Source organism: Phragmites australis, chromosome 18 (assembly GCF_958298935.1).
Source record: "Phragmites australis chromosome 18, lpPhrAust1.1, whole genome shotgun sequence".
In the NCBI taxonomy this organism is placed as follows: Eukaryota; Viridiplantae; Streptophyta; class Magnoliopsida; order Poales; family Poaceae; genus Phragmites; species Phragmites australis.
In genome coordinates, this window is record NC_084938.1 from 26,408,601 (window position 1) to 26,425,604 (window position 17,004).

General features: G+C 43.9%; 1 protein-coding gene across 4 annotated transcripts; it reads left to right on the forward strand.

The window, feature by feature from the left end:
- The first annotated feature begins 7,048 nt into the window (after nt 1-7,048).
- On the forward strand, nt 7,049-15,563 carry LOC133898796 (type II inositol polyphosphate 5-phosphatase 15-like). 4 transcript variants are annotated; one of them, XM_062339534.1, is made up of 12 exons: nt 7,049-8,104; nt 8,938-9,190; nt 9,278-10,082; nt 10,734-10,858; nt 10,979-11,063; nt 11,535-11,688; nt 11,781-11,818; nt 11,914-12,181; nt 12,325-12,448; nt 12,583-12,943; nt 14,790-15,075; nt 15,155-15,563. In XM_062339534.1, the coding sequence occupies exons 1-12, from the start codon at nt 7,279-7,281 to the stop codon at nt 15,226-15,228; spliced, it is 3,399 nt and encodes a 1,132-aa protein (XP_062195518.1). In that variant the 5' UTR covers nt 7,049-7,278; the 3' UTR covers nt 15,229-15,563. The 4 variants fall into 4 exon arrangements, with proteins under 4 accessions (XP_062195518.1, XP_062195517.1, XP_062195516.1 ...); XM_062339535.1 differs by adding an exon at nt 8,471-8,525 and having other exon boundaries at nt 7,967-8,104; nt 14,790-15,563; XM_062339533.1 differs by having other exon boundaries at nt 11,781-11,812; nt 14,790-15,563.
- The last annotated feature ends 1,441 nt before the right edge of the window (nt 15,564-17,004 follow it).

The following is a 17,004-nucleotide window of genomic DNA, read 5'->3' on the forward strand; positions in this document are numbered from 1 at the left end:
ATCCGCCATGTTGGGGAATCGGGTGGCTCTGATACTCACGAAGTTAAGGAGTTAGATCAACTCAAGCTCAACTTATACGGGTCAGATAGTCCTTTTTAATTTTTAATTACTTAGTATACTATATTCTTTCGACGGTGGAGTCCCGCCTTCTCACTTCTAGATGGTAGAGTCTATTTCAGACGAAGCCCAGACTCTTACGATCCTGGGCAAGAAAAAATGTATCGGTAATAAAAATTTATAAATAGTTAGCGATAAACATGATTATAGGATTTATTAGAATTCTATCGGCGACAGGAAAAAAATTTTAGACAAAATTTAAAAGAAGGGTTCAATTTCTCTAGAAAATCATATAGACTATATCCAAACCATTTGACATAAAAATAACAAATAAATGAATTAGGATTCGAGAGGTGGTCTGGCGGGCTACGTGCTGCGGTCTACGGGCCCATGTTTTGTTGTTCACGTGTTGGATCCGAGAATCAAAAGACTATAAATTCAAAAATTACCAAATTTTTTGGCTAATAAATAAATTTACCAGCCTCCACTAATAAACAGGATTATCGGGTTTATCAATTTTTTTTACTATAAATTTTTCACAGATCCCGGATGACAGAGCAAACCTTCAAATAAAGGCCAGACTCTTATGATCCCGCACAGCGATGGAATTATCACGGAGTACTATTATCAGCGATGGAATGTCTGGGGACGGCACCAGTAGCTGCTCTCAATCTGCTTAACATCAGGATTTGCCAAATGTAACACTCAAAAAACAAAGGATTTGCCAAATATCCAGAACAACTGGCCAAAAAATGATAGGGAATTCGGCTGCGTACATCCCCGAATGTAGAAACTGGGATATAAGCTATTATATTTCATTATCTGAAAAAGAAAATAATAGAGAATAACAATAGCACGCATTGATGGGAAAACTGAGAAGCGACATATAATGTGGTAGGAGTCAGATAGGCTTTCATCTTCTACAAATCAGTTGCGCCAGCTATCAGAAAACTCCTGCCCGTCAGTCTTTCGAGAATCGCGAACCGAGAATCGAGAATCGCCATGGCTGCCAACCAAATCCGCTCCAAAGACGCTTGGAAGCATGGACATCATGCAGGAGCTTGTTGGTTGAGCAGCACCACTCATTCTTTTATTGGATCGGCGCCCTGAATCTTGAGTTCTTGATGGGTAGCACTTGGTCGCTATGCACTTTGTTCATTTCCACGTCTCACTTGCTGTGGTCACGTCGCCGGCCTTCATTAACTTAATCATGGTGGGATCTTATTCGGGCAGGTCCAGCTCGACAATTGCAGTGTGTATTTGACTCTGCAGATACGATTGGCACGCAGGACTAGATAATCGGGATCAGCATCACGTCGAGTGCACGTAATCGTCTTCCGCGACATCTAGATGTACTGATTTGGTCAACTAGAGCTGCCGCCTGGCTCCTCTCCTTCCGCATTTCCCTTTTGGAGAAAGGTGCTAGAACGGATGAGCTTGCCCGAACCAATTCGGATATTCACATACCATGTGTACGCACGTAACAAAGCTACACGTGGCCGAACGTATCAAGTATAAAACATGTTTGGTAGAGTTTTTCTGATATAATTTTTTTGAGAGTGATTATGTAAGAAAAGTGTTTTTATGATTGAAAGTGATTTTTAAGGTAAATTTTATAGAGTAAGTGATTCTGTAAGAGAAATGAATTAAAAAAATTAGTTTTTTCAGCTTCTAACATCTAGATCATGTTTGTTACAGCTTTTGCTTCTACATAATTCGCTTTCTGAGAATCCTGTGAAATACAGATTCTGCTTCTCCGGATTGTGCAGTTCATTCTTAGAATCCGGTTACTGATAATCTACTGCATATTTCTGTCGTTTAGTACAACTTCTACAAAATTATATAAAATTCATAAGTAAAATCCACAGGCAGAAGCTGCGCCTAACATGACTCGAGTTCATTTAAAAAGTCACTTCTATAAATTCACTATAAGAACTGAAAATAGCAAATTATTATTTTACAGATCTCTCACAGGCCATACTCAAACACAGGGTGAAGTGTCAACACCGTCGTATTTGCTGCATGATTTTTGCATTTGCAGCACACGTGGAGGCCGGAGCGCCATCCTCTGCGCGGCACGTCGGCTCCGGCCTCCGGGCTGAGATCACCATTCCCCTCCCTCTGCTCGTTTCGCATCAGATCGCCGACCTGAGGCACACGCCGCACGAGACGCGACAAGTCAAGCGCCGAGCCGTTACGAGGCGGGGAGCCGATTGGTCCGTGCCGCGACAGGTGGCGCTGCTAGTTGGGGCCGCTCCACCTACCCGCCCCCACGGTTCGTTGCCTCCTCCTGGCCCTGTCCCTGTCCCTGTCCCGCCGTCCCGCGCCGCCCGTTTCCCCTCGCCGGCGAGCGCGCGCAAGGCAGCGATTATTTTCAAGATAGCACTTCCTGATCGATCGATTGAAGCGAGGACATACTGTGCGCATAAATCATCGCCCAATAATTACCAGAGCCCGGCCATCTGCGCAGCATCATCCTGATGCCAGGGCAACGTCACAGCCAGATCGGAGATCGAAAGTGCCCACAGGTCCAACGCTCCATGACGATCTTCACAAGACTTTCTTTGTAGACAACCACAAGTGGAGACTTGGAGCAGCCTGAAGAGTCTAGTGCGCTGCGCAAGGATCTCGCTGCCCGGGATCACGTCGCGAGCCGGCCGATGCGCGCTCCGGCGTTCATGATGGGACGCCACCATTGCAGCTGTAGCAGTGCTCTGCTCCCGTGTACGATGAAAGCGCCGACTCTTTTCGACGAATTTTTTTTCCTTACTTGCTCGCGAGATAATCCTCCGATTAAAAAAGATCATCTAACGTAACTGCACATATAACTACGTTAAAGAAACAGCGTCCAATCCGATCCGCAGCTCAGTTGTAAAGAGATGGAGAAGTCGTGGTTCCTTCCGCCTTAATGGTGGTCGGCACCTGCATAGTTTCCAACGAGGATGATTTGACAGCAATCCGATTATAGATTATTGGGAGCCAGAAGAAGGTGATAGCCAATTGTCAAAATCCAGTTCGTTTAACTGGATTCGTGGGCAACCGAAAGCGAGGGGCAGGAAGGCCAAAAGGTGAAATCGCCGTCGTGGACCCCCTCGCGTGAAACTTCGCTAGACCCGGTCTAAAACCGCGGTGTGGACCTGGCGGCCTAGCTACCAATTTTCAGCTGCTGAAAAACGTAGGATAAAAGAGCACAGCACGGTCAGGTCTCCAAAAACTAAAAGTAGATGGTTTTATCTTTCAGGCCGTAGATAGGCAACGTGACATTGATGTCATTTGGTAGGATTCGGCTTGATATGACAATCGTAGTGTTGTGATATTTTATTATGTTTATGTTATGAATATAAGAAAAAACAAGGTAAGATAGATGATGATAAAAAGATAAGATCCCATAGCACGATTAAGATATGTATCATTAAGGGCGTGGATATATATTAATCATGTATTTCATAAAACCTTAAAAATAGTCTATTTAGAGAAAACTTTAAAGTTTTTATTGTAAACACTACTTAACTGTAATTTATAGGCTTGGTGCTAGATTCGGGTTTAGAAGGTACTTCATACTTTTTATCATCTTCGTACAAAAGAAAAATAAGTTCTCCTGCTTTGGACGAGGTAGATTGGTTAAAAAGAAAGGATTTTATCCAAGATTAAACTAAATTATTCGGATTTAAATTCAAATCTCTCTTATTCAGATAGCCACAGATGATAGTATATGATGATAATTGATCCTAAAATATTAGGGATATAGTGTTTGTAAATTAAATTCTACGCTATGATTTTATTATCCTATACAGATATCCTTATTTTACAATGCAAAAATCATGTGAAACTCTTGAACACAGTGGTACCTGATTGAGAAAGATATCTTTTATGCTCAAAAAGGTGCGCACAAATCCTGGGATGCGTAATTGTGTATACATCTACCTTTTGATCTAAACTGTTTCTCATTTGTGAAAATGAAAAGTTTTATTAGAGTATACATATGTATGGTTTATGCGAGGAGCAGATCAAACAGTATTCAAATTAATTATCAGGAGTATCATTATTCATAATCCAACTTCGACGATTAACTTGAATAACATTCTGGTAGTCTCGACACGTGTTTTGTGCCCAAGCATCGGAATACATACCTCCAACATAGTACATCGCAACATAGCTTAATAAAGAGTAAGTAATAAATATTTATATTTAAAAAATTAAGCATGCAACTGATTCCAATAATTCATAACAAAAATGAGCTAGGAGTAGACAAAACCCCTCAACTTCTAACTATCCAAAAATCTACGCAGCGCAAAGAATAAACTATACAACAAAAGAGAACGGAGCCACATGCCCTTAGACTCCACTCCAAAAGCTCGAGCTTCGTAGTAGGATGCACTACTCCTGCCCGCCACCCTGATCGGCAAGCACAAAGTAGCCGAACACCGCCCCCTCCTTAACAGTCGAAGTACCTGCATCAACTTAATGGCAGCACCCTAAGTACGAAGGTACGCAAGACTTACATAATATGGGTATATAATATCCCGACTCCAAGAATTATGCATTGAGCTGTTAGCAAATATATAAACATACGATTAAGTTAATTAAAGTGGTAAGCAAACTAGACATATGTGTGAGCAACTAACTTAACCAACATATATGAAATTATCCTGCAACTACCAACTGATCATATGAAACTATAACCACAATAGTATCAATGTATAACAAGTGTCATCTCGACCACCTCCCACGTATCCTAACCACAAACCACATATCCGAACCATATAACCGAACCAACCACGAGAACTCCACGACTGGTTGCAAATGAAACAATAGCATAGTCATGACCAAGAGCGCAGCAATTCAAACTGTTTATACACTATGTAGGGAATACTCCTGAACCCACACGACTCAGGGACCATACAGCTTGTGCCACCCGCTAAAGTGCATACAAGAGATACCCGTGTCAACCTTTCCCAACCAGCCCCAACCGTGTGCAGCATGCATCGCTCGGCGCAGCGGTACTAGAATTACTCCTGAAGCAAACTAGTACCACTTACAAGCTCACCCGCTCACATCGTCGATGTTCAGGCCACACAAAGCCACAGCTGCGAAGGTATTCGGCTCGCCTTACCATTAGATCGGCATGTGGTGAGTAAGGTAAGTGTTAAAGTCAACTACCCCGACAATCGGTGCTTAACCGGCGCAAAGCGGTCTATGGTGTCCAGTTTCCTCTACCGACCTACCCAGGGGAACTCCACATCTGGGCAGGACAAACACCTCATAGCACCGCTCACACCTCGCCTCATACTCATCACTCGACCAACCAACACTAACAACCCAACACGGTAACCATTGTGAAAGTAATTTAACCTATAGCTCGCGAACGATGGGACGTTCCACCGCTCAACTTCTACCGAGGACCTATGCATTGCTAAGCATCTCGCATCACTTTTAAGTTAGACCTCATCATGAATAAATTCAAGCTATAAGGATATAGATCAACAATAATTCAAGATAGAGACAATGTAATCAACATAGGTTCTACCCATAAAAACCCCAACATCGACTTCCTATACATGCAAACCTTTACATAAGCATAATTTATCAATATTTAGACTTTATTCAATTCAACTGACATGGTGTAATATGTTAGATACTTGCCTTGATGCACTGGCTTACAAAGGTGGGGTATCTCCGGATCGCCCTCGCTCGCCGAGATCGTCGGTTCAGCGTTCTCTAAAAAGAATAACGAGTGTAATGCCATAAGATACGCAAAACATGTTAAAAGTGCAAACATGCGAGTTAGAGTAAAATTGGGACTCAAACTAATTTGAAAAGTTGCTGAAAGTGCGGAACCTCTGGGGAATTATCTAGAACCTCCGGACATATGCGGGCTATCCGCAAAATTATGCGGAACATCCGGACATTGCGTAACTAGGCAAACTTCGGACTATCCGGAGAATTCTCCGGATACTCCAGACATATGCGGACCCTCCGGACTTTTGTCCGGACACTCCGGACCTGAGTTGAAAATGTGTTTTCGACGATTCATCGATCGATTTAACTCCAAACTTGAATCTATGCTACATACTCCTACGCATATACCATATCAAGGGTTCTAGACTAACTTTGTAGTTTAACCCTAAGAAAATCTTGAATACAATTCAAATTGCCATTTTCCCAGAAAGTATGGACCCTCCGCACTTTGATGCGGAACCTCCGCACTTTTGCGGACTATCCGCACTACCCAGAACTTTTCTGATTTTTGGGAAAAAATTTGCCAAATCGAATTCCGATCTTTTCCAACTAAAGAGGAACATATTTAAGATGGTTTATGGAGTCTAGAATTCACTCATCAACCTAGCAACTCGATTTCTAACTCAAATCTCATCTAAATTCTCATTTTGGTCCAAAATCTCAAAAACTCATGAACTTTGCTAAAACTCGAAATCGATCGACCAAATCACGAATTCTTGCCATGTGGAGCCTAAGACTTACTCAAGATGCTTGTGGAGTTGGGTGAGCGTCGAGAAGTGGAGGAAATGGAGGGAAATCGAAGAACTTCAGTGTTCCTTGTGCTTCAACCAAGAACACCAAAAAATATCAAATCCGGCTCGAATCTTTTGAGAAAACGAAAATGAATTGAATGGATGAGTAGCTTATGAGCTCTAGAATGCAATGATGCCATATGTATAACTTTAATCTCTCTCTTGAGCTCAAATTTTGGAAGAAATAGAGAGGGAGTAAGAGCTCAAATTTCGGATGTGACAGTTTATCAGAACCGTTCATTTACGTTAAGATTTATGTTAAAATTATAGATGAAAAATCATTAAGTATATAAAAAATTAACAAATATAAATATAAAATAGAATAAATGAACACCTAAGATCAACCATACATTTTCAAAAGATATGCAGTGACGCCTAAGATCAGCTCCTCAACCGTCGAACACCTCGTAAGCCGTGGTCCCGGTCCACAAGGCATCCACCCATATAAACCCACGCCTCCAGTGACGCTCGCGCACTTCCCTCCACTCCACGGTTGCCGGGCCCGCCCCGTCCCGCCACCGCGCCCTCTTCCGCTCCCGCAACGGGTGGCCTCCGTTCCGACCCGGAACCCCCCCCCCCCCCCATTCTCCTCCCCCTCCCGCGCTCGCGCTCCTGCTTCCTTCGCCACCTCCGCCTCACTCCCCCAGCCGAATTCGAGCCCCTAATCTCCCCACCGGGCACGCGCGCGCGCATGGAGCCGGACGACGAGGCGGTGCAGCGGGAGGGCGCCGTCTCGTACGGCCAGCCGGTGCCGCGGGACGCGAATCACGCGCCCGCGTACACCCGCCACGCCGCGTTGCGTGTGCACGGCTTCGGTGACGACCTCACGGCCTACGCCTCGGCGCAGCGCCACGACCCCGCGCGCTGCGCGTCGTTTCCTCAGCACCAAAGTCACCGCTACGGCGAGCCTACGCACGTCCCCGCGGCCTCCTTCGTAGCATGGGTTGGCGACGGCGGCGGCTCGGCTTCGGCGACACTGGAGCGGGCCATGTCTGAGTACGGCAGCGGCGCGGGCGGGGCGCTGCCAGAGTTCGTCGGGGCTGGCGGGGGCGATGGCATCTTCCGCATGCCGCTCCGCGCGGCCATGCACCCGGGCCGCCCGCCGCCGCTCGAGGTGCGGCCCCACCCGCTGCGGGAGACGCAGGTGGGCTCCTTCCTGCGGACGCTCGCGTGCGACCCGCGGCGCCGCCAGCTGTGGGCGGGCGCCGAGTCCGGGGTCCGGGTGTGGAGGCTCGACGAGGTGTTCGACGGGTGGGGCGCCGGGGCGCGACGCGGCGACGAGGGGAGCGCGCCGTTCAGGGAGTCTGTGCCGGTCCCGCCCGTGCTCTGCGTCGCGGTGGACGGCGCGAGCGGGTTGGTGTGGACGGGGCACAAGGACGGCAGGATTAGGGCGTGGCGCATGGACCACGCCACGGCCGCAGGGGATGGCGGCGGCAATGCGCCCATGTTGAAGGAGGCGCTCGCGTGGCAGGCGCACAGCCGCACGCCGGTGCTCGCCATCGTCGTCACGTCGTACGGTGAGAAGCTTGCTTCCTTGATCATCTCGTTTAATTTTGTGCTCCATTTACTGCTTTGAGCAATTAGCCAATGCTACTTTTTGGTGCGGAAAGGTGTGACAGGTAATTGGAAATGTTTAATTTTAGCTGATTGATAGCTTAGCAATAACTTTTGGAACTTCTAGACAATAGTTATTGACTCATCACAAGTGAGAATTTTAAAGCCTAAATTGGAATCTTTTGCTGCCATCCGTTAAATCTTAGCTATATTTATTGATTACTTTATGCCCAAGTTTTGTTGTTTTGTATGAGGTGGGACATCTACATATGGAATAGTACAGTTTAGGAAGTTATTCTGGAATGGTGTCATTCCCTTGTCTTTTGTAGGTGATTATGCATGGATTTGGCGCATTTGACACCTCTTTAAGCTGGAGAAGTTTCGGTGGGTAGAATTAGCCTTTAATATATCTTTTCACAAAGAAAAGAATTGGCCTGTGAAAATGTTTAACTCATATCCTAGAGAACCAATTCAAATAATCCAAATCAGTCCTTGTTAAATATTAAGATGTTTGATTCATATGAATTTTGACCAACTACTATGTACTCTGGAGCCTACTTGTAAAGAAGCTTTTCATTTTGTCTTTAAAAACTACAGGTGCTCCTTAGCAGAAAATAATAATCTTAGCTTTATTTGGTTGTTTTCGTTTTGCATTCTGTCAATGGATGATTTATTATTTCTTTGTTGTTGGACATTGATTCATCTCGGTTGTTCCATATAAGGGTTAATCTAGATGTGGTAAAAGGGGCAGAAAGTTATCCAAACCAATTGTTTCATTTTAATCTCTTGGAAACAGGTGAAATATGGTCAGGATCCGAAGGGGGTATCATAAAGGCATGGCCGTGGGATGCCATTGCTAAGTCCTTATCACTGACACAAGAAGAAAAACATATTGCTGCTTTACTGGTTGAAAGAGCTTATGTTGACCTTAGGAACCATGCTACAGTTGGTAACATGTGCTCTTTGCCCAGTGCTGATGTGAAACACATGCTCGCGGACCACTGCCGAGCGAAAGTTTGGAGTCTAACTAGCATGACATTTGCTCTTTGGTATGCTTTGATAAATTTCTTCAGTTCCCTTTGAGTTCGTCACCCCATAGTTGATTGGAAGTAGTTATGTTGATATGCTTTCTACAGGGATGCTAGGACAAGGGATCTGTTAAAAGTGTTTGGTATGGATAGCCAAGTTGAGTCAGCTCGGCTAGAGACACCAGTGATGCCAGAACAATTCATAGAGGAAGAGATCAAAGTAAAACCAACAAAGAAGGACAAACCACAAGGTTCTTTCACGTTTTTCCAGAAATCTAGGAATGCCTTGATGGGGGCAGCTGATGCAGTGCGGAGAGTTGCGACAAAAGGGACATTAGTCGAGGATAACCGTCGAACAGAAGCAGTGGCTCAAGCAATGGATGGGACAATTTGGTCAGGTTGCACTAATGGCTCGATTATTATGTGGGATGGAAATGGGAAAAAACTACAAGAATTCCAGCATCATATCTCTTCTGTTCAATGCATAGAGACATTTGGAGAAAGGGTGTGGGTGGGCTATGCCAGTGGCACTATTCAAGTCATGGATGTTGAAGGTAACCTTCTGGCAGGATGGACTGGACATAGCTGTCCAGTCATAAAGATGGCAATAGGCGGTTCTTACATCTTTACTCTGGCACATCATGGTGGTATTCGAGGATGGCCTCTAACTTCCCCGAGCCCCCTTGATGATATTCTACGAACTGAATTAGCTAACAGGGAGCTGTCATATACAAGGCTAGAGAACATTCAAATTATGGTCGGAACATGGAATGTTGCGCAGGAGAAAGCTTCTTTTGACTCGCTATGGTGTTGGTTGGGTAGTGCATCATCTGATGTCGGGTTAGTGGTTGTGGGCTTGCAAGAGGTCGAAATGGGTGCTGGAGCCCTTGCCATTGCTGCTGCCAAAGAAAGTGTAGATACTTTACCTCACCTTAGTCATGTCATTTTCTTTTTATGTTTTTCAATTCAATCAAGCGGGGAAAGTTATTGCTCTGGTGGGGAAATAGGTTACAAGTGAAAACAGAAAAAAATATTTTTGCATTGCTAATTTTAAAGTTGAGGTATGTAATTAAGGCAGACAATTTTCATAGTGTCTGATGATATGCCTATTATCTGGTATCTGTTCCATCCGCTTCACATTCTAAGACAGGATTGCCTCCTGTCTTGTTTCAAAATATATAGCCTCTAGAAAAGGTTGAGCATTTGGTGAATATTTTGCACATACTACCCTTGGAACAATAGATACCACCGAGTAATTAATTGAATGCACTGTTTATTTTGTTTGAACCATATTATGTAATGGAATGAGTATATTTACTCACCATGATCATGGTACTCCTGCATCATCCAATCATTTAGCTGTGGTTAATTACACCACAACGAAACGTAAATGAGGTTCCATTTTGGGCATTACTCATTACTATATGTCGATCTTTTCCTCCTGCTCCTTTCAGTCCTATTCGAACATCACCAGCTATTACTGTCTATACTGTTATGTGCTCTTGTTCGGTTTAAGTTCTCTAAGGTGAATATTCTATTCAAGTTGTCTTGCTTATGCCCTTAGGTAGGGCTTGAGGGCAGTACCAATGGGCAGTGGTGGATAGACAATATTGGCAAGACACTTGATGAGGGGATATCTTTCCACCGAGTTGGTTCGAGGCAGTTGGCTGGATTACTTATTGCTGCATGGTACATACTAGTCATGGAATCATTTTCTCAATAGCGCATCGTAAATCTCTGATATCACTTCATTATTACCTTACTTTTCTCATCTGATATTTGTGAATTTTATGTTATGATTATTTGAAGGGCAAGGAATGACCTTAAGCCACATGTTGGTGATGTTGATGCTGCTGCAGTTCCTTGTGGCTTTGGACGTGCTATTGGCAACAAGGTAAATGGTTGCCAAAGCATATTAACGTTTTTGTTTAGGTGCCACTGACCATCTATCGATGTGTGAGTTACAACTCATCATCTCCTGGGCTCTTCATTCTGCCTAATATTATATAACAAATATTTCTGGTTTTCTTCCAGAAAAAATAAAAGCAGAAACTGACAATCAAAATGGGAATATCGGAGTGCTGTAATATATATTCTGATAAATACTCAAAATTTGCTCTTCGTTTTATACGCACTATCTACCATGGAGAAGCAATTTTTGTGATACGCTAGGATGAAAGAATTCCGGTGGTGGTTAGATTGGGAAGTCTGCAACCTCAGCAGTCTGTAGTAAAACTCTCCCAACAAGTTAATGATATATTGGAAGTCAATAGTTGCTTATTATCTTTTCGCGTGTGGCAAAGTGGTGCCCCGAACTTTCCTTGCCATTTTGCATTGTATGAATGACAGCTAAGTCTTCTTGCAGGGTGGTGTCGGATTAAGAATAAGAGTCCATGATCGCAGAATATGTTTTGTGAACAATCATTTTGCTGCACATCTAGAAAATGTTAGCCGCCGTAATGCTGACTTTGACCATATTTACCGTACAATGACTTTTAACAAACCTCATGGTTCTACAGGTATTCCGTTCTCAACTTTCCTGTTTAAAGTGTCATTGTGCACCACTTTCCTATACACGATGTCTAACATATTTTTTATTGCTCTACTACAGCTTCTGCTAGATCTGTACAATTGCATAAAGCAGTGAGTGTATGTGATCATCAAACTGCATTAAAGAACAATAGAGTTAGTTATTTTTCATGGCAACAAAATATGTTTATGTATACATATTGTCCTAATTGCAGCCTAGTGAAAATCAAACCGATGAAGATAGACCAGAGCTGGCAGAAGCTGATATGGTTGTCTTTCTTGGTGATTTCAACTACCGACTTAATGGCATCACCTATGATGAAGCAAGGGATATGGTCTCACAGAGGAGCTTTGACTGGCTTAGAGAAAGGGATCAACTTCGAGTAGAAATGAAGGCAGGAAACGTATTTCAAGGAATGCGTGAAGGTGCAATCAGATTTCCTCCGACTTACAAATTCCAAAGACACCAGCCGGGTCTATCAGGTAAAGTTTCTTTTGATGCTTACAGTACTTGCCAGTTAACAAGTTCTATTTTTGTTAAATGTAAGTTCTGAATATTTTTGTTGTGCTCATTAAATTCTTACCACCTGCTTCTGAGCTCAATTTATTCCATCAACTCCACGTAGGGTATGATTCAGGCGAGAAGAAGAGAATACCTGCTTGGTGCGATAGAATACTGTATCGAGATAGCCGTTCTGTATCAATAGCCGGATGCTCGTTAGAGTCTCCTGTTGTTGCTGCAATTACATCGTAAGATTATGCAGCACCTAGGTGTTGCTTTTCTTTTCCTTTTTGTGAGGGAGAGAACTACAGTTTTTATGTTGTTCCTTAAGTATAATCATTCCAGCAGACATAATATGCTGTTTCCCCCCCTTTTTTGATAGGTATGAAGCTTGCATGGATGTCACAGATAGTGATCATAAACCAGTGAGATGTACTTTCAGCGTTGACATTGCAAGAGTAGATGAGATGACAAGAAGGCAAGAGTACGGAAAAATAATTGAATCTGACAAAAAGGTGTGTTGTTTTCTTCAAGAGTCACATTTTGTTCCAGACACTATCATCAGCACAAACAACATTATATTGGAAAATTCAGAAGATGTTGTCCTTCGGATAACCAATAATTGCGAAACAAGCAAAGCTGCTTTTGAAATCCTGTGCGAAGGCCAGTCGACCAGAAAGCAGGATGGAACTAAGTCGGAGATTCTTCCAAGGGCTTCTTGTGGCTTTGCACTTTGGCTTGAGGTATGAAATAATCTAGTTCCTTTGTTTCTACATTACCGCCGCTCCTTTTTTTGTTCGTTCGTTTAGCCGTACAAACCACCCTGTGCCATGTCATACTTAATACTTAGGTGCTTTTTAGCCAATAATACTCAGTTCGACATCATACATCATAGGTTTACATCTTGGCAGGTCCCCCAATAGTTGCAGACTATTTTTTTTTTTAATATGATTTAGGTTCACACAACATTTAGCTTGTAGGGAACCTGTGACACTTGTCCCGCTTTCAATAGAAACAAAAAGAGAGTTCTTAAAGCAGGAAAACCTCCCTGTGTTGTGTGCGTTTTATTTTCACCTAGAGTATTGATCATTCTTTTGCTTGTACAAAGTTTCTTGCTCATCGCTTCAGTTTCAAATGCCTGATTTGAACTCCATTCCAATCTTATTATATGAGATGGCTTTTCAGTCTAGGAAAACAACTTGTTTTTGTTTTTGTTTTGAGGAAAATGGCAGGAGCACTGCCCTTTATTAAGAAAGAGAAGAGAACAATAAATGCCCCGGCAGCCTAGGCATGCCAGAGCTGATCATCAGTTTGGTACAAATATAATTAAGTCCACACCCAGAAAATGACTACTTGAAACAAAAGGAACTCCCTGCATAATAGAAGAACTTGCTAACTCCTACTTTCTTGATCAACTTGCATCCTTCCTTTGATCACCAATAAGGATAGGTTGATATCCTCTTTTGTTCTCATGGCTAACTGCAGCGGATCCATGCTTTGGCCTGGGAAAATTATCTTATTTCTTTCATTCCATAAATTCCACCAAGTGTACAGAGTAGCTCCTGTTAATCTCCTCTTTTGCTCCTTCGGCATCAGCTCTGTTGTGCTCTCTAACCATGCCGCAATTGTCTTGGATGTTATCCCTTAGTTTGTCAGGCTGGGCAAGTTCATCCACGTTCAGACATAGTTCCACACTTGCTTCGTGAAGTCGCAGGCAATTAACAGATGAAAAGGGTTCTCCAACTCCCGTTGACACAATTGGCATACTGGATTGTGTTTTCAGCCCCTTCTTGCTAGGTTCTCCAACTTAAGCTGTCAATTTTTTTTGGTGCATTGCAATCCATGCAAAAAGAATTTTCTTTAACTCAGAAATTGCTTTCCAAAGTCCTGATAATTTGAAAGGTTGCTGTGCCCCTAGGAACTGGGCCTTATATGCAACTTCGTTGTATATATCCCGTTCGTGGTCGAGCGCCATTGAATTTCATCTCTCTATTCAGGTTGTAGTGAGGAAAACAAAATTCGGAGAACCATGAAACATGTCTTCTACTTGTATGAGGCACATTTTTCCATCAGATACTCTCTTAGGAACTATATCATACTTTTTCTCGCTCTAAGACAGGCAGATCAATCACAAATACCAACTTTGTACTAAAACAGTTATTGAGAGGCTTAAGTTTGGTTTTAGCTGTAGCATTTTATTTGAATAGCTGTTTTGTGAAGATATATCATTGGGTCGCGCATGAGGCGCCAGTACCGATTGTATTAATCATACCATATGCAAATACAATACATTATTGGTATCGGCCAGAAAAACCGTATACTGGACAGATCCTAGTGGAGTTGGTCGTTGGCCAGTTTCTCACGATAGTAAACTGTCACTCTGCCCCTTACCAATTAGGAAACGGAATCAGCCTGCTACCATTGATGATTCATTGCATCTTTTTTTGTTATTCAGTGTTATGTCCTTTTATTTCTACTGTCCTTAGTTTTTTCGATTGTGAACTTTTACTGCGCTGCCATCTTATTTTACCTTATCTTGCTTTTAAAAGTGCCAATAGATTCAATCTCTGACCCTGCAAGGTGAAACAGGTCCAGCCGTCACTTGGTCTCATTGAACCTGGAGAAACAATGGAAGTTACTGTGCATCATGAAGACTTCTTCACACAAGAAGAATTTGTCGACGGAGTCATGCAAAACTGGTGGTGTGAAGCCACCACAGATATGGAGGCTGTTCTTTTGGTTAATGTCACAGGGAGCACCTCGACTGAGATCATCACACACAGGATCAATGTCCGTCATTGCTGCCCGGCGCCCTCAGCACCCCTTCCCCTCAACCCACCCTCCATTACCGATGCACACATTGATGCTGTGTCAGGTGAAGCTTCTGGCAGACGTTGTTCCAAGAATAGCCAGTCGAATCATTTACAACGTTCTGACTTTACACACTTTGGCAGCTCAGAGGTGCACGACCTGTGCGGTACGCGAAACATGGAAAAATGAGTCCATTTTCTTTTGTTTGGTGTTGTAGTTCTAAGTGTCTAGCGGGTGGAATCTTCGGGAGAAGTTGCTCTGCTCTTAATTCTGTAGATATGCGCCCCTGACCTCTCACCATTCTTTGCAACAAAAAAAAAGAGAGAGTGCATAGTTACTAGCAATTACCTGTACCTAAATTTTATATTTTCTTTTTGCTTTCAAGTAGTACGTGTGGTATTACAATTATCTTGTTAGAGAGTATAGTATAATTGTATAAAGGAAGTTGTGAGTTTTGACTGATCAATAGTCTGTATAACAAAGGCTGTATTACGTGTATTTTTTACAGGACAGTCTCCTTGGTTAATGAGGGTGCAATTTTGTGCAACAGAACATATGCCATCAGTGTTATTTTTTCTTTAGCAATCCCAGCAGTCCAATTGCAGCTCAACAAATACAGGCTTCTACTGCTGAAACCTGAGGAGCATGCCAAGCCCCCTCTCATCAGGCTCCACATGATGCTTTGCCGCACCGCCAGGGAACTCCAACGTTGGCAAAGCTTGTGCATTGGCAATATTAAGGAACACCTGCTTGTTGCCCATGAGGTTATCTGCCGTTTCGACGCAGCCCTGGAGGCCAGGAGTCTCACGCCTCCTGAGTTCGCCCTTCGCAAGCACCTTAAGGTCATTTCCTTGGGGCTGGCCTCCTTGCAGCGCAATATCGTGTGCAGTCGGTCTAGGGTGGCGTGGTTGCGGGACGGTGATGCTGACATGAGGTTGTTCCACTCCTTTGCAAATTTCCGTGCTCATAAGAACTCAATCAATTCTCTTGCCACAACAGATGACTCGGCTTCTTTCCACACTGCCATAGAGGAAACGTTGTTCAGGCATTTCAGCTCCATCCTCAGAACAGCTCCGGCTAGGGATTTCTCTATAGATCTCCACGCGGTCGGCATCTCGCCTCTCGACCTTCGGGACCTAGACATGCCGTTCAGTGAGGATGAAATTTGGGAGGCCATCAAGAGCTTGCCTCTTCACAAAGCACCTGGGCTCGATGGATTTACGGCGGAATTCTATCGTGCCGTTTGGTCTATCTTCGACAAGGATGTCGCCCTTGCCTTATGCGCTTTTGGTATTGGTGACCGGAGGGGGCTCAACCATCTGAATTGTGCTCTTGTCACTCTACTTCCGAAGAAGGAAGTGCCATCCTTGCCGTCTGACTACCGTCCGATTAGCCTCATTCACAGCATTGGTAAACTAATTACCAAGGCGATGGCGATCCGGTTGGCTCCTCGGCTCAACTCGATCATCTCGAACAGCCAGAGCGTATTTATTATCGGCCGTTCCATCCACGATAATTTCAAGCTTGTGCACTCCATGACAAGATTGCTCAAGAAGGCTAAATGGCCGAATATATTGTTTAAGCTATATATTTCAAAGGTGTTCGACTCAGTGAGTTGGCCATTTCTCATGGAGGTTCTACGGGCTTGGGGTTTTGGCCCCTCGGTGGTGCAACTAGATTGAGGCTGTCCTCGGCTCCTCCTCGACACGTATCCTACTAAATTCGATACCAGGACCACCTCTTATCCATGCCAGAGGGCTGCGCCAAGGGGATTCCCTCTCTCCCTTCTTGTTTGTGATGGTCATGGCTGTCTTCGATTGCCTTCTTGCCCTGGCCAGGGAGGAGGGTGTCACAGACTCCACCGGCCATGGAGCCATCTTGCATCGTTGCTCCCTCTACGCCGACGATGCGATCCTTTTTATGTCACCAACCACTCGGGACATTCAAGCACACCTTCACATTCTTCGTTTCTTCGGTACAACATCCGGCCTCT

Bases quoted from the DNA above. Each gene is read 5' to 3' on its own strand.
- LOC133898796 (XM_062339532.1), top strand. From the start codon at position 7,279: ATGGAGCCGGACGACGAGGCGGTGCAGCGGGAGGGCGCCGTCTCGTAC. The intron at 10,083-10,733 runs GTAGATACTTTA...TTATGCCCTTAG, and splicing joins TTGCTGCTGCCAAAGAAAGT to GTAGGGCTTGAGGGCAGTAC. The intron at 11,064-11,534 runs GTAAATGGTTGC...GTCTTCTTGCAG, and splicing joins GACGTGCTATTGGCAACAAG to GGTGGTGTCGGATTAAGAAT.